General features: G+C 38.2%; 1 protein-coding gene across 2 annotated transcripts; it reads left to right on the forward strand.

Annotated features, from left to right (window-relative positions):
* Positions 1-352: 352 nt before the first annotated feature.
* Positions 353-10,689, forward strand: MTERF1 (mitochondrial transcription termination factor 1). Of its 2 annotated transcripts, XM_055143657.1 has the most exons (3): positions 353-472; positions 906-1,106; positions 8,794-10,689. In XM_055143657.1, exons 2-3 carry the CDS (start codon positions 1,102-1,104, stop codon positions 9,959-9,961), a joined length of 1,173 nt encoding a protein of 390 aa, XP_054999632.1. In that variant the 5' UTR covers positions 353-472; positions 906-1,101; the 3' UTR covers positions 9,962-10,689. The 2 variants fall into 2 exon arrangements, with proteins under 2 accessions (XP_054999632.1, XP_004602340.1); XM_004602283.3 differs by lacking the exon at positions 906-1,106 and having other exon boundaries at positions 357-421.
* Positions 10,690-20,927: the final 10,238 nt, after the last annotated feature.

Consider the following 20,927-nt stretch of genomic DNA (forward strand, 5'->3'; position numbering starts at 1 on the left):
CCCAGAATGATTTCTGAGCAGAGCCAGCAGGAAGCCTTGAGCAACACAGGCTGTGATCCAACAACAACAAAAAGTAAAAAAATCCCCCAAACTCTGGGGAGCATGCACTTGCTTTTCACTAGCACGGCGTTATCTATTTTAACAAAGGCAGTCAGTCGCCCCATGACAACGACTTTCCCAAGGACTATGGCTCAGACAGAGCTAAGGCGCTCATCACGGTCTTCTACCGCCCTCTGCCGGGCTCTTCACTTCCCACTGCCGAGGAGGCAGCGGCCTCTGGGGCGGCGCAAGGCCGGTGACGTCACCTCTGCGCGCGGACTGCGACCGGAAGTTAGTGTTCAGTTTCTGACCCGCGCTTCCGTTCGCGTCCCCGAGGCCAAGTAAAACTAAGTTGTGGCACTTAGATCCTGTTGAGATTGAGGTCGGTGACTGGTTGCAGTTGTGCCTTTTCATTTCAGAGGCGATCGGGAAGGTGCGCATCGGAGCTTTTAATTCCTCGCAGTCCATTTCAGACCTGTCCTTAAGGGAGAAAGGGATATGAGGAATCCGTGGAATAGTAGCTGTGGGTTTATCGTGGGCTTTGAGTTGAGAAAGACTCTACCTGGGTTCCAGTCTTACGCTTCAGTTGCTCATTACAATCTGGTTACTCAGTGCTAGGCGCTTTCTGTGATTTTATTACCTTAGTGATAATATCTTTTAAGTTATATTTTTAAGTAACAACGATTGTTTAATAATTAGCTTAGGTTTTGCAGATAATCGTGATTCTGTGTTTCTTTCCCAACCCACTCAGGCGAGCAGGTTTTGTTCTCAGTATTTTTTGAAAGATTCTTACTATACAGGTTTATGCATCTCATGAAACACTATTAGTTGGAATATATCTTTTTGTTTGTTTGTTTGCTTTGCAGAAGACAGAACCCAGGCCCTCACACAACCAAAGCATGTGCTCTGCTGCTGAGTTACATCCCTACCCCTGGAATCCTTCTCTCTAATCTATATTGTGAAGTCCTGGCAATATTTTGCACACCCTCTTACACGCGATCCCCTTCCTCCTTCCCCCCCTTCAAGATACAGCATTTTGGGACCATTGAAGAGTTAAGACAAATGAGGTGAGAAATGCATTTCTGTGTAGATCTCCCAGTTTAGCTTGTTTGTCAAGCAAAAACTGATTGAAATGTGGTCAGCGATGTTATTTCCATAGAAGTAGAGAGTTCCCTATTAGGCAAATTGTGAAACGGGAAAATAAAGCCTCTCTTATTCCTTAGATATTACCAAAAAAATAAATAAAAGTACAGTGTATTTCAGTGTATATGTTAATTGTGGACTTTGGCTTATAATAATTATTGTGGTTAATGGAGATTGAAATTATGGAATATTATTTTGAAACTTGTAAATTGAGTCTATTGGCATGTGTAGCATTAGGCTATTTAAATATATTCACCTTGGGCCTGGGGGGATAGTACAGCAGGTATGGAGCTTGATTTGCACGCAGCCAACCTGAGTTTGATACCCGGCATCCCATATGGTCCCATAAGCACAGCCAAGAGTGATTCCTGAGAGCAGAGACAAGGAGTTACCGCTGAGCATTTATTATTTTATAATAAATAAAGATTTATTATAAAATTTGTACAATATTGGGCAGGGGAGACAGCTTAAAAGACTCTAATGCATGCTGGAGACCCAGGTTCCATCTCTAGAGAAGGAACTTGATAGTGCATGATTCCAGAGATGTGCAGAAGCCACCTCTGAGCACCCAAAAGATATGGCCCCCAATGCAAGCCAAAGAATGCAGTATCACTGATGTTGGTCTTATTTAACATTTCGTGTGTTGAAGAACAGATAAAGGTAATATATATTTTCTGATACCTTTTTTTTTTTTTTTGCTTTTGGGTCACACCCAGCAATGCTCAGGGGTTACTCCTGGCTTTGCACTCAGGAATTGCTCCTGGTAGTGCTTGGGGGACCATATGGGATGCCGGAGATTGAACCCGTGTTGGCCGCATGCAAGGCAAACGCCCTACCCGCTGTGCTATTGCTCCGGCCCCACCTTTTCTTTTTTGTGTGTTCCTAGGCTAATTGTTGCATCTTTTTTTGACCTGGTTGTAAAGTAATGCTTATTCTTTAAGTGATATCTCAATATTTAAGGAATAGTACATAGCTACTGTTAACCTCTTAGAGATAATAATGCATTTTATTGCCTCATATATATTTGTTCCCCCCCTGCACTTTTAAAATGTGAGTGATGGGGCCGGAGCGATAGCACAGCGGGTGGGCGTTTGCCTTGCACGCGGCCGACCCGGGTTCGATCCCCGGCATCCCATATGGTCCCCCAAGCACCGCCAGGAGTAATTCCTGAGTGTAAAGCCAGGAGTAACCCCTGAGCATCGCTGGGTTGTGACCCAGAAAGCAAAAAAAATTAAAAAAAAAAATGTGAGTGATATTTTAATCTGTATTGTTTTGCAGTTCATCACTTTTGAGTAACTTGGGCATATTTCTGTTGTATTGGATCTACCTTAAAATTTATTTAGTAGGATGTATAGCTGTGTAGTTTTTTTGTTTGTTTGGGGGCTGCATACACTTGTGATCAGGGACTTACTTTCTGCCCAGTGCTGGTACTTGCTCCATGCAGTGCTCAGAGGAACATATGGTAATGGAATCAAACCTGGGCCTCCAGCATACAAAATGTGTTCTAGTTTGTTGTGCCTAACTCGTTAGTCCCAGAATATTTAGTTTTTTATTTTATAGATATACAACAGTTTATTATATTTGAGGCACTTTGGTTCCTTTTTACTGCAACCAATAATGCTGATGATGGTCATAATTTTTTATTCTAATGTGTCTTGCCCTTTTATTTCCTTTGTCTATTCTCTAAAAAATTATTTATGCATTGAATCACTGGGAGAAACACAGTTACAAAGTTGTTCATGATTGGGTTTCAGTCATACAATGTTCCAACACCCATCCCTTCACCAGTGTACATTTCCCATCACCAGTGTCCCCAATTTCCCTCTTGCCACCCCATGCACCCGAGCCTGCCTCTGTAGCAGACAATTTTCTTCTTTCTCTTCCTTTTCTCTTTCTCTGTCTTTCCTTTTGGGCAGTTTGCAATACAAGTACTGAAAGGTTATCATGTTTGTCACTTTATCTACTTTGAACACTCGGTTCTTGTCAAGAGATGTCACTTACTTATTAAGCCAAGTGCCAGAGGTGGTTTGTGGGCATGATTGCCAGAATTTCTGGAAGTACAGGGAGGTATGGGGTGGGGGTTAGGGGGTGGTGGGCAGAGGTAGCCCAATTGATTTCAAAAAAGATGATGAAGTGCAGCTGGAAGCATGGTGGCAACTTTAGAGTGTGGAGCCAGTGGCTACTGGAGCTCTGTTTGGGTGGGCACTGGACTGACCTGTCCCCTCCGGGGTGCCCCTAACATCTCAGCCATAAGCAGGTGTCTGAATACTTTTGGTATTTGGTTGATCTCTTTCGAGATTTATTTATGAGTTTCTGGAGCAAGGCCAATAGATTAGTTTACAGGGCAACACTGGAGGTGGTCCGTAGGCATGACTTTTAGGGATTCTAAACTTTTCTTTTGCCTAGACCTTAAGAAGTAAAAATTCATGATGGTTATAGGAATCATTTGGTATGAGAGATGTGTGCTGAAGGTAGATAAAGGACCAAACATGATAACCAGTCAGTATCTGTATTGCAAATCATAATGTCCAAAAGTAGAGAGTATGAGAGAAATTGTCTGCCATGGAGGCAGGGGGAAGTTGGGAAAGGGAGAGTATACTGGGGACATTGGTGGTGGGGAATATGCGCTGGTGGAGGGATGGGTGTTTGATCATTGTATGATCATAACTCAAACATGAAAGCTTGTAACTATACCTCACAGTGATTCAATAAAAAAATAAAAGAAGTAAAAATTCTGGGTTAATGGACAATGTGACTAATGTTTAATTGTCTTCCAGGAGTGATATTTGAGAATTTCCTTCTTTTTCTTATAATCACTCTTGATTGATAATAATTATAACTATAATTATAACTATAATTATAATTATAATTGTAAATAGTTTTAGGGCAGAATTTTTTTTCTTTTTTGGTTTTTGGGTGACACCTGGCGATGTACAGGGGTTACTCCTGGCTCTGCACTCAGGAATTACTCCTGGCCATTCTCAGGGGACCATATGGGATGCTGGGAATTGAACTCGGGTCAGCTGTGTGCAAGGCAAACGCCCTACCTGCTATGCTATCTCTCCAGCCTCAAGGTCAGAATTTTTTAAAAATTCTTTTGGCAGGTTAAAGATTTGCAGGAAGATATTTGAATGGGACTTTCTGTTATGGATCACTGTCACTGTCATCCCGTTGCTCATGAATTTGTTCGAGCGGGCACCAGTAACGTCTCATTGAGTACTCTTTTTGACATATCCAATATGCATGGGTAGCTTGTCAGGTTCTGCCGCACGGGCAGAGGAATCGAACTGTAACTGGGAGAGAGAGAGAAGAGAGAGAGAGAGAGAGAGAGAGAGAGAGAGAGAGAGAGAGAGAGAGAGAGAGAGAGAGAGAGAGAGAAAGAGAGAAGAGAATGAGAATGAATACCTGCCAGAAAGCGAGAGTGAGAGAGAGAGAAAGAAAGAGCACACCTGCCAGAAAGCGAGAGCGTATCTGCCAGAGAGGCAGGCATGCAGGAGGTGGGTGGAGGCAGGGTGATGGGAGGGAACCTGGGGACACTGGTGTTGGGAAATGTACACTGGTGGAGTGATGGGTGTTGGAATACCGTATGAACAGTATTGTAAGGATTTATCTCACAGTGATTCAATAAAAAAGTTAAATAAAAATTAAAAAGGCAGAACTGCTTAAACCAAGACTAGGAGGCAGTAATTAGCAATGATATTTATCCTGAAGTTTGAGAGGCAATGTTGCCTGATTGTGAGTGGACATGATAGCTAGAAAGGTAGTTGTAACTGCATGTTGAAGACTTGAAAGGTGAGTATGAAGAACTCCTTCCTAGATGGAAAGGAAATGTGACAAGTGATAAGTCTTTATAAAATAACCACATCTTTGCTTTACAGGTATGTACTATGGTGGAAGTTTTGAATGATTTTAGAGAAGCAAGTTAGACTTCTCTATGGTAAGAGAGTAGGGTGAGAAAATAGCAGAGAGTAGAGAGTTTGGATTTCAGAGATAATAAGAAAGCTGACTCGACATGTTTTGATGATGGTTGAGGATGAAGAAGAAAGCAGTGCTCCCTTATGAGTGACTCGTAGAATAGTGATACTGATTTCATTAATCAAAGGATGGCTAGTTTGGGGATTGGAAAAAATGCTCAGTTCTGTTTTGGATGAGTTTGTGTGAAAGATATACATATTTTTTCTTTTTGGATCACACCCAGTGATCCTCAGGGGTTACTCCTAGCTCTGCACTCAGGAATTACTCCTGGCAGTTCGTGGGGGACCATATGAGATGCCAGGGATTGAACCTGGGTTGGCCGAGTGCAAGGCAAATGCCCTACCTGCTGTACTATCGCTCCGGCCCTGAAAGATATCTTCATGGGCAGTGAATTATATATAAAGACACCTATCCACCTAAGCTTTCTTCAGAAGAAGTGTTAATTTGCTACTGTTTTATTAAGAATGTTGGCTTGTATTTCCATTTATTAATGGCATTAGTAAATTGCCTTTTGAACCACCTGTGATTTTGTTCAGCCATGTTTGTCATGGTACTGACACTCTCCAGAAGAGTGTGTTGTCTAGTGTTGTCTTCAGACTTTTTATGTTATTGTTCTTTTGTTCTGTGTTTGGGCTACACTTAGCAATGCTCAGGGGTTTCTCTGGATTTTGTGCTAAGAAATAATTCCTGGTGGTGCTCAGGGGAATATAGGGGATGCCAGGATTCAAACTTGGGTTCGCCACATTCAAGGAAAACGCCTTACCCACTATACTATCTCTCTGATCCCTGTCTTCAGACTTTTTGATTGTGTATGCTCTCAACAAAATGGTTTCTGCATATATTCACAAGACAGGTATTTACTCATTTACTTTTGGTTACAGACTTGACTAACAGTGCCTTTACATTATATATATTCAAAAACAGTTGAAAGTAGAAATTTAAAAATTTCTACTAAGACAAGTATAAATTGGAGCTTTATTGTTTTCTTCCAATATATTATTTGATCTTGTTTTTGTGAACCACAGGTCTTTGTTTATAGCGGCAGTATTCTGTGCCTTTATCCAGTAGAGGGCACCCTTTGAACATCTCTATGAGAGAGAAGCTTGTTGATCTGTACTAGATAGTCTTCATCCCTTGGAAGTATTATGTTTTTAAGTATTTTAAAAAGTCATATAGTTTTTGTAAGGTGATACAGTTATGTAGCTGACTAGTATGTAGAAATGATGAACGGTGAATAAGACAGTCTAAAATTTCTTTTGTTTTAATTTCCCCCCTCATTTTGAGAGTATCCTGCATTTTGTTAGAATGTTATTTTATTCTGTAGTTTAGGATTCCCCCCCAGTCTTTTGATGATCTATCTCTAGATTATCGGGACTGTAGGAATATTAGAGCCTGTAGGCATAGTTTGAGTTTTGTTAAATTTGGAAAATTAGAAGGAGACACAGAAAAGCTCTTTTGATATTACCCTAAAATCAGTTACTGAGGACTGAATCTAGTGATGAGTTGGAACAATATTCATCCTGAAAATAGTGGTGAATTAGAACCATTTGTTTCTATATTCTATTTTTGTACTTAATTAGCAGAGATGAAAAAAATAATGACTCCTTTAGGTGATACATGTTAAGTAATTAGAAATCAACCTACATTTGGCAAAGCCACAGTCCAAATAAGGGAGGGTACAGCTTAAAGTATATATCAAAATGATTTTATGTTAAGCATGTTATGATATATCCTGGGGAAAGCTTAATATTTTAAGAATATCCTTTCTGGGGCCAGAGTGATAGTACAGTGAGTAGGGTGCTTGCCTTGCATGAGGCAGACTTGGGTTTGATCCCCTGCACTCCATATGGTCCTTCAGGCCTGCTCAAAGTGATCCCAGAGGTCAGAGGCAGGAGTAAAACCCAAGCCCTTCAGACTATGGCCCCAAAAATCTTAAAATAAAAACAATACAAAACAAGAAGAAACAAAACAAAGCAAAAAACCCCCAAACTTTCCTGAGAGTTGTAATCTACCTGTATATTTATATCATTTTACTTGATTCCTTCCTGATAGCATATGAATAGTTGGAATCTATTTTGTTTAATCCTCTAGAGACTCATCATCTCCAGTTTTTCAATGTGAATAATATCCTTATTAAGCATACATCTTTAAAGAGGGTTTCAATTGCCTTTATCACGTCCAAGAAAAATAATGGAAGGGTATAACAAAACGGAGGCCAAGAACCTAAGGGAACTGCTCCCAGTGGCAGAAACATCTTTGGACCTTTGTGTTTATCATTTCTGAACTCTAAGAAGCAGAATTTTAAGAGTCTGTACAATTTAATGGTTTTAGAAGCATTTTAATTACTTTCTCAAAGGATTTTTACACTTTAAAAAAGTATGTGTATGTATTTTATATAATACATCTCAAATTACTTAGGAAGGTAAGTCATCTCATAAGTTTCATAATGGAAGAATATTTTCTGTTGGTTTCCTTATAAAGTATTTTCTATAAGTAGACATGTTCATTTTAATATGAACTTGGTTATTATGTTTAAATTCACATATTTCATGTCTTCTACTTGTGTGTGTGTTTATTTGTGCTTAAGGTTGAACCCATATATGTAAATGACCAGGAAAATAAGTTGAATAGTCATTTCCTTGAAGTTATATGTTTTGTGAAACATTTTGTAATATGGTAGTGAGGTATAACTTCTTAGTGTTTGTAGGAAATTTCTTCACATGATTCCACATGTAAGTGGATTATATTGATTAACTATCCCATATAGACTTGAAGATGAAAATTGATTTACTGTTGTTGAGGTGACATCCAAGGAAGTAATAGCATAAACTAAGATGAGATATTGGATCAGGAGCTATTGACCAGGGGTTTATATAAGTCAAGAATTAAGACTCTAATGATGTCATGAGTTAAAAGATTACCAGGAATCTAGACAACGATGTTTAGTGGGAAATTAGTTATAGTCTTAAGTGTTGGTTTTCTGAGCTTAATAACAAAAGATAGGATGGGGCTGGAGCGATAGCACAGTGGGTAGGGCATTTGCCTTGCACGTGGCCGACCCCCGTTCGATCCCCAGCATCCCATATGGTCCCCTGAGCACTGCCAGGGGTAATTCCTGAGTGCAGAGCCAGGAGTGACCCCTGAGCATCGCTGGGTGTGACCCAAAAAGCAAAAAAAAAAAAAAAAAAAGATAGGAGTCAAAGAAGTTTGGTAACTGGGCAGTTGTAAGGCTAAAGATCTGGGAAGGTGGAAGACAAAAAGTTAAGCATCATGAGTAGGAATATACCAGTGGTTTGGAAGTCAGACTTAAGCAGAGACAGAGGACAACTGATTTTAGGTTGATAAGGCAGGCAAGACTATTTAAAAAGGATAAGATAAAGACGGGAATAATTGTGGATAGTGATGCGTTACACTTTTTTTCTCTTTATGTTAAGGTGGAAATAGCTGTACACCTACAGATAATTGGAAGCATTGTGCTAGGGAGTGAGAGGAAATAAGTAGCTGAATTGTTACTTCAGCAACAGGAAAGCTGGAGCCCTAGGCATTTTATTATAGAAACAGTGGTTATAGAATCATGATATGCTCATTTAACTGTTGTAATATGAATTTGTTTAATATTTATATTATTTTATACAGTATCCCCAAGGGACTCGGCTACCTGACTATTATGGCACCAAGAAATTTATTATGTATAAGAAGTAACTTTCTCTTTGATTCAAGAAGTTGGATGGCCCAATTTCCAGCAGAAATTCTCTTCAGATCAGTTTCACTTAGGTTTTTTGGTGTGAAGTGTGATGATGCAGACAGTGAGCCCTTGGAAAATAAAAAACTATTGGATAATTTACTTACTATGGGAGTGGATGTGGACATGGCAAAGAAACGACAACCTGGAGTCTTTCATAAGAAGGGTACCAATGAGCAAGACCTGGAGATGTTTCTTCTGTCCAAAGGAGCCAGCAAAGTAATTATTGCTAGCATCATATCAAGATATCCAAGAGCGGTGACTCGCAACCTTGATAGTCTTTCTAAACGATGGGATCTTTGGAGAAGAATTATAAAAACAGACCTTGGAATTGTAAATATTTTGGAACGTTCTCCTGAATCTTTTTTTCGATCGAATAACAACTTAGACCTAGAAAAGAATATAGAGTTTCTCTACTCGGTTGGATTAACCCAAAAATGCCTTTGTCGATTGTTGACCAATGCCCCACGTACCTTCTCCAACACTCTTAACCTGAATAAACAAATGATCAAACTTTTACAAGAAGTCTCTATGTCCTTGGGTAACAATGATCCTGTGGAATTTGTTAAAAATATAATTTTTAAAAATCCATTTATCTTAATTCAGAGCACCAAACGAGTAAAAACTAACATTGAGTTTTTGCAGTCAACTTTCAACTTGAACAATGAAGAGCTGCTTGTTCTTATATGTGGTCCAGCAGCTGAAATTCTAGACCTTTCCAATGACTATGTCAAAAGAAACTACACAAATATCAAAGAGAAGCTGTTTTCTCTTGATTGTACAGAGGAAATGGTCCATAAGTTTGTCTTAAGTTATCCAGATATGATATTCTTGGGAGAGAAAAAGTTTAATGATAAAATAGACTTTCTCATAGAAAAAGAAATCAGCATTTCGCAAATAATTGACAGTCCTCGGATTTTGGATTCAAGTTTAAATACTTTAAAAAGTCGAATAAAAGAATTGATAGATGCTGGCTATAACTTGAGTTCATCAAATCTTTCTCTTCTGTCGTGGAGTCAAAAAAGATATAAAGCTAAATTGAAAAAGTTAAACATTGAATAGAGCATTGTTCTCAAGATTTTAAAAAGTGAGTCCTTGCATTGATAAAGAACTGAGATTGTCCTTTTTCTGGAACCACATAACCTTTAGTTGGAGAACTTGATAAAGGCATCAGTGATTGTGCTTGGACAAACCTTGTTCTTTTTTTTTCCCTTCAAATATCTCAGGACATCAGGGGTACTGCAAACCAGGAGAATCTGTCAACTGAAGATGCTTCAACTATATCTAGAATTCTTCACTGGCGTTCCTAGAACTCTGGATTAAAGGTCTAACTTGCTTCCAATTTTAAACTTGTTTGGCTTCTTCAAATTGTGTCATTACTTACACAATATAAATCTGACTTTGGGACCCCTCTGCAGTACTGCATCACAAGTTGGACTGAACTGAACTGATTAGCTCTCAAGATGGAGAGACTGGGTTTGTAAAATAATTACTAAACCAGCATCTGGTTCTAAAAGTAGAATTGTAGAGGAGCAAAAGTCTGCTGCTCCCAAATTCTGTTTTTGTAAAAGGAATTTACAAAAACAGAATTTGTTTTTGTAACAAATTACAAAAGGCCTCCTCCTCCTTAAGGCCTCCTCCCAGGCATGACCTAATGAATGGAGAAGGCAGAATTTAGTTTTACTTTGCTTTTTTAGTAAACTTCCTAACTTACCTGACTTTCCCAAAGTTTTCTGTTAACTAAGCTATTTCAATATGGTACCTAATAAATTTATCATTTTTCTCTTAAAGTCAGTCTTTTGTTTGCTTGTTTTTTGGGTCACATCCGATTATGCACTCCTGGTTCTGTGCTCAGGGATCACACCTGACAGGGTTTGGGGGACCAGAGATGCTCGTGTTCAAACCCAGGTTTGTTGAGTGCAAGGCAAGTGCCCTACCTGCTATATTATCACACTCTGGCCCCTCTTAAAGTTAGTCTTAAAATGTGATTTCATTTTGAATTTGATTTTTTTCAAGTTTCAAAGATTTTTTTCTTTGTTGGTTGTAGTGGTAGGTGGGAGGCAGAGAATGAGATGTCCCAAGTCATGCTTTCTTGCTTAGGAACCCGGGGTCCCTTACTGCACTTCTTGGCTAGTGGTTTAATGTGAGGGTCCAACTCTGCTGCTCAGCTCAGAGGTACCAAGGTGCTGGGTTAGCCCTCCTTCGACTGCTAGGGGACACTCCAGGTCCACACCCTGTGGGGTGCGGTGGGGCCTCCAGGGCTGCCCCTGGAGATTCTGGGGGACCATGTCGTGCTGGAGACCAAACCAGAGGTATGCAAGGCTGGTACTTAAACTCATCTACCATCTCTCAGACCCTCATAAAGGCTTCTTAACCATAGATGACATATATAGTGGACCTTTGAATATTTAGTTTTAAAGATTCCTCAAAATTCATGGTCTATATTCCAAGTATATTCTTCCCAGCTTCCTTTTATTTGTTTGGATTTACCTGATAGTGCTCTGGGCCTTCTCTGACACTGCTTAAACTGCTCCCAGACACCTTTTTTTTTAATAGTTTGAATTAATGCAACTTCCGAGTAGAGAAGAGCCTGTGGTTGCTGTATGAATGGCAATTATCCTGAGTGCCAAGGCAAAACAATGTGTAAAAGAAAATACAAAATAAGCCTTTCGTAATTGCTGATCATATTAAAATTTGATAGATTCATGTAGGTAGTTCTGATATCTCATGGTTTTGACTGGCGACCTATTTCTTCTGTTCCAATGGTATAGCTCATTTTTAAAATAATGCCAATAAAATGGACAAAATAGCAAGCACTTTTCATTTGAAATTCTATATAATTTAGGTCTTTTTTTTGTTGTTAGGGCAGGGCACACTATGCAGTGCTCAGGGCTTACTCCCGGTTCTGAGCTTAGGGTTCACTCCTGGTGGGCTTGGAGGACCATAAGGGGTGCCAGAGACTGAACCATGGTAAGTGCCCTACCCACTGTGCTATCTCTGGCCCCATAGAGAACACTGATTTTAAATTAAATCATAGGCATGCCTCCTTACCCATGTCCAAACACTATGTACTATGCATAGTGTTTTTGAAGATGGGCAAATATGGTAGGTCATATATACGGTTGGTCATAAAAAGATGTTACTGGCTTAATTCCCAGAATTTGTGATATGTTGTTAAATTGCAAAAGGACTTCATGGATAAAAATTAAGAATCTTGGGAGATTACCCTGGATTATTTGGGAGTACCCATTGTAAAAATAAATTCTTAAAAGTGGAAGAGGGAGGTAATAAGGGATTAGAAGAGATGCAAAGGAGAGAAAGGATCCTGAACCGAGTAAAGCAATGGTTCCGAGAAAACAGAAAAGGCAGAAAAACAGATTCCCCCTTAAAGTACCCAGAAAGGAATCCAGCCCTGTCAGGACCTGTGTTAAACTTCTGACTTACAAAACTAAAATAGCAAATTTGTGCTGTTTAAAGCTACTAAAATTATGATAATTTGTTTTAGAAGCAAATATATGACTGTAGCATTCAAAATTTATTATTGTGTAAGATACAGTAGTATATATAATATATTACTGTATAATATAAGAATACATTAGCTAATGAGTTGCATTTATTATGTGAAGTCACAAAATATGGTGCATTTAATATCTTTTAATAATCATTTTTTATCCAAACATGAAATGATTAATAAATTGTTCATAATCAGTTAAATGAATAGTTTAAAGAGTCAAATATAAACAGTTTTGCTTAGAGAATATACCTTAAAGAAACTTAGCTCTTGTATATAGTGAAAGAGAAGTGACTTGACACTTCTCCCCTCTCTTTGTGGTACCAGGAATTGAACTTGAACACACACTGGGTAAGTACATGGCTTGTAGCTAACGTTCAAAAATAGGACATTTATGTGAAAAACAAGGTTGTTAATTCTTTCTCTAAGAAATGTCTGGTATGTCAAACCCAGAAGTAGAGATGTCTCTTAATGGCATAACAATCTTGATGGCAGAATCTTAGTCACAGACTTTAACACTAGGCAGTTGTTACACTGTCCAGGAATAGCATGGCACAGGAAAAGTGGGGTTGTAGGACTTTTTAAGTAGGTTTTGAGAAGAGATCATAGCAGATGTTAATTGCCTAATATTGGAGAGGAAAGTATCAGTGATAACACATCATCATTACAGCCCTCCAGCAATCATTTCTGGAGGGTCTCAGTTTTGTATTTCACTGGCTAAACAGATGACTTGGGAAAAATGTTTAAACTGGCCAGATGTTCCTATATAAGGCTGTTGCCTCCCTTTCTTAATGGTTTCAATTGACTCAGGAACCTGGTACAGGATAGAGCTGTGATAGGATAAGTTTTAGGAGTTGAGTTTAATGGTGTCTGTCAACTATGGCATATGCATGTTCTTTCTTATTTTGGATATCTGTTATTCCTAAATGATATTCTTGCATCTTGTTGTCTTTTCCAAAATGTCTTTATTTTTCTTTCACAGCCCCCTGTTTTTTTTAATTGAATGAGATGGCTCATTCAATTAAAATATGCACATTAAATTTTTAAAAAGCCCTTTAGCTTCTGAGTGGAATTTGTTATGGACATAGAAAACATACTGATGAATCCTATTTTCTGTTTCCGTTTCACTATTGAGCTATTATCTGGGGAGTTCTTCCTTAATTGCAATAAGATCAATGAGCTTTATATACATGAATTGCTTTGTGATAATTATGAAAAAACTTAGTGATAGTGCCATGTTCTTTCATTTTGTTTGAATTGTCCCATATCACTAGCTGTCAATATACGATCACTCTGATGGTCTTTCTCTTTTATTTCACATTGGAAATGATTTTATTCTCAGAATGCACAATAATAATAAAAGCCTTGAAACACAACAAAGGCATTAAGTCCAAGATAACCTATTATCATGAGAATGAGGAACTTCCTTTTATTCAAAGTTCACAAGAGGTTTATTTGTTTATTTAGGAATGCATGAAAATTTTTTAAAAAACTTTTAGAAAGTCATTTTTTAATTCCCCAAACAATCTACTAACAGTTGATTTCTTTCCATCATCCTTTGTTTTTCTTGAAATAAAACCAATGCCATGTTCAGTTACTTATATTTTACTGATGGCTTTTAATTAATATCATGAGTGATGTTGGTTGACAGTTCCTTCTGCTCCACTCACCTACTCCTTCTTCTTATTATTAAACTTTGGTGGGTAAACTCTGTTTTTAGTGGGAATCTTTTAAAATTTGGGGATCAGTTTGTGCTAATATTATGAAATTAATTTTCAGCCCATTCCCTATGCTTTGGAAAAATTCAAAATTGTGAAAACTATGAATTCTTTTAAAATCCTCATTCATGTACTCAAGTTGAGCTATGGCGCGTGATAGACATTGGCACTAATTCCGACTTGTTTTTGTTACAGTGCTTCCTGGCACTTGACTGGGACCCAGAATTTACCAAGAGAGCTGCTAGCCCCTATTTTATTCTTGCTGCAGTACAAATGCAGATAAAGCACTTTGACTTTGTCATTTTTCCACAATGAACAAGGCCTCTACTGAAGTTCTGTGCTTTGTGGAGAGCTGCTGTGATTTGAACTGCTGTGATTTTTAAATTTTATTTTGTTTTGTTTAATGACCGTGGGTTTTTTTTTGGGGGGGGGTGAGGTAGAATATGGCTGTGCTCAGGACTTACTCCTGGCTCTGCAATCAGGGATCACACCTGTCGGTGTTTGGAGACCCACATCAGATACTGAGGATTGAACCCAGGTTGGCCACTGGCAAGGCAAGAGCTCTCCCAGCTGTTCTGTCTCCCTAGACTGGTTCTTTGATCTGTAAACTGACCAAATTTACTCTCTTGGTAGCTGTCCACTGCCACCATTTATGAGGAAAGTAGGATGCACAGGTGAGAGGCAATTCCTTCTTTTTTTGCTTTCTTGCCATTATGGAGTTTTGATTGTTGTTTAAGCTTTGACTATTTAGTAAAGCATCTGTAGTGAAATTAGTACACTGAGCATTTTCCCACTCTGCATATTTAAATGTAGCTCTCACACTTGCCAGCTTTTTAGAATGTCCACTTCTCTTGGCCAAAGCTCTATACCTGCATTACATATAAGCATCCCATGCACCAAAGAGAAGATGGCTCAAAGAGTTGGAGGGATGCTTTGCATGTGGGAGCATCGTGTTTGATTTCTAGCACATGATCCTGCATGAGCACTGCTAGATGTTATTCTCCCTTTGCCTCCCAAATAATCTTGATTCATGGGGTTGCATTTTATTGATTTAAGTCTGATAGACTATTCACGGATTTTAAGGTTTACTTACTGTGTATAATAAATACGTAATTCAGTATGTCAGATATTTCATAATTAAGAGTAATACTGATGAAAGAATAAGCATTATTAGTCACTCCATTACTACTGCAGAAAACATCATGAACTGTAGGGGGAACTACAGATAGAGGTTTGACTACATAGTAAACCAGCTTTAAGTCTGGCTGATAGTCCAAACTTAATAAAGACTCCTTTAAATACCAAAAAAGAATTGGCAGGGAACCTTTTATCTGTATGTTTTGTCAGTCTTAGGCTGAAAGAAAATAAACTGAAACTCTTGTATACACTTCTTGATACTTCAATATCTGCTTAAAAGAATGCAAATGTGCTGTGTTTAAATGATATTTCATGATTTATAAAAAATATTGATTAATTATTTCAGACAGTTCTAAAATGACTTTATTAGGGTACTTTTTTTTGGGGGGTGGGCCACACCAGTGGTGCAGTGGTGCTCAGGGGTTATTCCTGACTCTGTGTTTAGAAATTACTCCTGGTGGGCTCAAGGGATATTTGGGTAGTTTTTAGTTTTAACCAAGAGCTGAAGCTCTCTTCTAATTTGTTAACATGTTCTTAATGCTTAAATAATATACACAGATGTCTTTGCATGGACTCAATTACTTCTGCTGGAGCCTCTGCTCTTGTTTACTTTTCATTTTTAAACCCTTGTGGAATTTTTAAATATGTCTGTACACAAAATCCAGCCTAAGATACTGAGGTCTCCACAGTTGATCATACTTAATCCAATTTATTTACTAACTTTTTCATTCCTTTGTTAAGCTAGTTTTTTCAATTTAATGAAGATTTTAATAGTGATCTCTGGGGACTGGAGCGATAGCACAGGGGGTAGGGCATTTGCCTTGCACGCGGCCGAACTGGGTTCGATTCCCAGCATTCCACATGGTTCCCCGAGCACTGCCAGGGGTAATTCCCGAGTGCAGAGCCAGGAGTGACCCCTGTGCATCACCGGGTGTGACCCCAAAAGCAAAAAAAAAAAAGTGATATCTGAAGTGAGAGAAATAAAGTTTTATTGCAAGACAACAATTTGATGTTATGTATCAAATAAACAATCATTTATTTTTAGAACATATTTTAAGTACAATTTTATGTGCTTTGGGGCTTTCTGTGGTACCGATTATAGTTGCTTTGATGACTGTCAGTGAGTGGATAGATTTAAATTTGAGGGACAATAACAGAAGTGGAATAAAAGGTTTATTTATGTAGTGGAGAGCATCATATGAACAAAGCCTGCCTCATGTGTATGGAAGCTACAAAAGAGGTTGAAATCTCTGTAGTTAAATGATACCTTGTCATGTATTTACTATCTTGCATTGATAGTTTAAGTTTAAGTCTGATTCACACTCTTAACATAATCACTCCAGTCTGAATTACTGCCAAAATTGAGGCCACTGGGAGACTGAAAGAACTCACTAAACTCACTGGATGCTTTGATAGTTTATTAGTTTGTTTATAAAAATAGCTTTGGGGAGGCCAGAGTAATAGGTACAGCAGGTAGAGCTTGCCTTATATGGGGTCAACTAGGTTTGACCCCAGGCATCATATACACCCTGGGGAGTGATTCCTGAGTGCAGAGCCAGAAGCAAGCCCTGAGAACAGTGGTTGTGACACAAAGCCAAAGAACAAAATCCCAAAACTTGCAAGCTTAATGACAGCAAGTAAGTTTAATTTTGAGATTCTAGAAGGAGATACTGTTCTTCCAAGGTTGTTGTTTATATATACAGATATACTTGAAGAGATAGTCCAGAACAAAAAAAGATATTAGAATCAGATTCATTTACTTTTTCCTATAATTTTATACACATCAACAGGACTCTAAACAAGATGAGTAAGTTGCACAACAATTATCATTACACTTCAAAAACCTACCTGCTTAGCCTTAGAAAACCAAATGGCTTTACTAAGCAATGGATTAATGCAAATCAAATCATACATGCTGGGATAAATACTAGTCTATTTATTTTTGTTTGGGGTCCATAGCCAGCCGTATTTGGTCCATACTGCTAACTCTGCATTCAGGGTTCACTTTTTTTTTATTGAATCACCATGAGATACAGTTACAAGCTTTCATGTTTGAGTTACAATCATACAATGTTCAAACACCCATCCCTCCAGCAGTGCACATTCCCCACCACCAATCTCCCCAGTACACCCCACCTTACCCACCTTCCTCTTGCCTCCATGGCAGGTAATTTCTCCCATCCTCTCTCTCTACTTTTGGGCATTATGGTTTGCAATACAGATACTGAGAGGCCATCACTTTTGGTCCTTTATCTACTTTCAGCACACATCTCCCATCCCGATCGATCCCTCCAACCATCATTTTCTTAGTGATCTCAGGGTTCACTTCTGGTCGAGCTTGGGGAACCAGTTTGGCTACAGGTAAGGCTATTACTCTACTCACTGTATTATCTCTCTAGGAGCCCTCCATCCCCATAACAATGACTAAAAACAACAGAAAATAGGGACTTGGGATCTGAGATGTGATTTAAGTGGGAGAGCATGTGCCTTCCATGTGCAAGGTCCTGGGTTCAATCCCAGTAACACACCCTCAAATAAATAGAAAAACAGAATAGAAAGGAAACAAACAAAATCCCTAAACCATAAAATATGTCTTGGTGAGACACATGAGAAATTGTACACTTTTAGTGGGAATATAAAATGGTATAGCCACTCTAGAAAATAGTATAACAGTTTATCAAAGAATAGGAGTACAATATGATCAAACAATTTTACCTCTGGTTATATCCAAAATAATTGAAATCAGGACCCTATAAGATATTTGCCCACCCATTTTTATGCAGCATTTTTCAAAATACCAAGAGGCAGAAGCAACTCAAAATATCATTTGATAGGCAAATGGATGAACAAAATGTGGCATATGCATACTATAGAATATTATCCACCCTTAAAAAAAGAAGGGAATACTGTAATATTCTACATCATGGATGAACATTGAAGACATTATGTCAAGTGATTATTTTTGGTCGCCCAGTGACAAATATATGATTCCACCTACATAAGATATCTAAACAGAACGTACAATGTTAGTTTCCAGGAAGAAAGGTGAAATGGGAAATCCTCCAAATCTTAAATTGTTTAATTTAGAATTTCGGTTTATGGGAGGGAGAAGATACCGAGTTGGCAAGAGTGGGATTACATTTCAGAGACTGGGGTGGGGTGCCAGTCCAGGAAACTTTTTTATGAGTAGTTAGAACCTCGCCTCCTTGCTCTTGAATCCTGGTCTTCTGACATGAGCTGATCTCAAAAAATGATTTAAAGGATCCTTGGCATGGAAAAAAGGTGTGGCCCATCTTTGAATTTATTATGAGTTCAAGTGAATGGCTCCGGTATGATGAGAAGGCCTGAGAATCAGCAAAGATTTACATTCTTTTTCTCAGGGTGCCACTTTGTCCTCAGTTCTTAGGGAGAGAAGACAATTTTCCAAAAGTGAATTGATACCTCTAACTGGTGGGAGCTAAGCCAGATTTTTTTCCCTAAGTAGAACATATCCACGTTATGTGACTTATTTTCAGGGAACTTCAAAAGGACACAAAGGAACAAAGGTAAAAAACTGAGAGGGCAGTTCTGTGGTGCAGTAGACCAGGAAAAAGCAGGAAACCTTCGTAGAACTAATGACTAGTAAGTGATCAATTTTGTTAATCAGACAAAATAATCTTCAGTGTGGAAGAAAAGCAAGATGGTGTGCAACCTAATCAAGGTGTGTGACTTCAAATATATTCTGTCAGGTGATTTTTGTTCATCCTTAATCTGTTAGACTGTGTGTTCATCTCTTGTCCCCGGCCTCTAGATTCAGCTCCCATATGGACATCTACTATGCTGTAATACTGACTCCAAATGACAGAAGCTAACACTGATGGCTTGTATTTAGAACAAGAAAGTTCAACTCCTGTTGCCCAACAGAGAGGGAAGTCTGTGAGAGGAGTTGAAGTGGACCTCATTGGGAAGCTATGTCATGGGCATGAAAACTTGGAATGCTCCATGAGTTTTGTCAAAGAAACATTGTAAGTAGTTCTACAGCCTTACTTTTGTACAGGTGCAGTTTGGTCCTATTAAGCTATCAGCATAACTGTATGGTGTGTTAATGACCTTCCCTTAAAGCTAACCAGGTTCTTGTTTTTATGGTAAAATTATTTAAAAATCCCACAATAGACTGGGAAAAAAAGGACTGTTGAATCGCAGTGTTTGTAAATTGGATTGGCCTGGCTGGGTTAAAAGAGGCTCACCCTGCTTCTCAACTTTAAAGTCTGCCCCCATACAAAGAAGGCAAAGTCTTTCATAGTGACAGACAAGCCACACACTCTGAGTTTAAATAAAGATAAAGATTGGCTTCTTGTGTGAGAGGCTGTCTGATTTTAGACAGGCCTAATGAAATGTGGCATTCAATCAACTTGCTTTAAATGCAGCAGTTTGTACAAAGTTCTCCACTATTATCAGACCATCTGTGTTTGCTTTTATGTGAAAGTAAGAGTTTCAATTTTATTTCAGATAAAAAATGAAATTGCTTATTGTGATAGGATGTGAATATCACTAAGTAAAAATAAAATCACAAGGAGGTTTTGTTTTGTACAGGTTGCCATTTTCAATGGAGAATGGATTAAATATATTTAACTAATAGAAAGGTAAGGAGGAGATGGTTGACAGTTTAGTCATGTTTTATGTAACACTTGTTTTTCTTATACATGAACACATTATACCTTCCATCAGGACAAATTAATATGTCTTGGGTCTTTAAAACTGTAAAAAAATAATTTTAATGGTTCCAATAACAGCTCCAGTTGAATGCTGGAAAACAGATATTCCAAACTGTCAAATAGCATATGTATTACTTGGCGCTGTTATAACTACAAGTAAATGCTGCTTTTGTATGAAGTTTCCTTGACTGCCAATGGAAGAACTGTAACACATTTATTGCGAACAAAATTGGAATTGGAATGAGACATGTTAGAACAAAATGGTACCTAATTCCTTCTTGCCAGTTGGACTGAATTAAAATAATAAATCATTATGACAATAAAGGATTCTTGGTTAATAATTTAATTAAAGAGCTTTACAAAAATATCACTTATGATACAGTGTTTTTATTTAAAATCATGGTTTCTTATCGTGTGTGTGTTGGGGTGGGGGGGACACAGAGTTAGGTTCCATTTAAATATGTGTATTAAATGTGGAAAAAAATCAAATAAGTTCAGAGGTGAATTTAACGTGGTGTGGAAAGTGTTTACAATAAAGACCAATTCCTACTGCTGTTTACTGCAGGTAAGGGACTTTCAGATTCTGTCCTGTGTTTAAAAGGAGTGACTCATGCTATTATTTATTGCAGTTAATTGCTAATGTTTGTGAAGAGCACAGTATGTTGCAAAGCAGGACTGAGTAATCCATGGTGACCTTTTGTGCTATCAAAGCTTTATTAATTAGAAGTCCCTGATTGTAAATTCAGAGATCACCCAGTGAGTTCCATCAAAGAAAGATTACATTTGGCTTCTTATGCAATCCACTTTTTTTTTTTTTCCTTTTGGCTCCCTTTCCTTAAAAACCTCTCTAGGGTACTGTTTCCAAGTCCACAAAGTGAAGCATGTTCAAAATATTTTCAAACTTCAAGGAGTGTTGTGGTTTTTATAAGCAATAGCAGGAGTTTTAGAAAAACTGTGGTTTTATTTTC

The sequence above is a fragment of the Sorex araneus genome, chromosome 1, assembly GCF_027595985.1.
Source record: "Sorex araneus isolate mSorAra2 chromosome 1, mSorAra2.pri, whole genome shotgun sequence".
Lineage (NCBI taxonomy): Eukaryota > Metazoa > Chordata > Mammalia > Eulipotyphla > Soricidae > Sorex > Sorex araneus.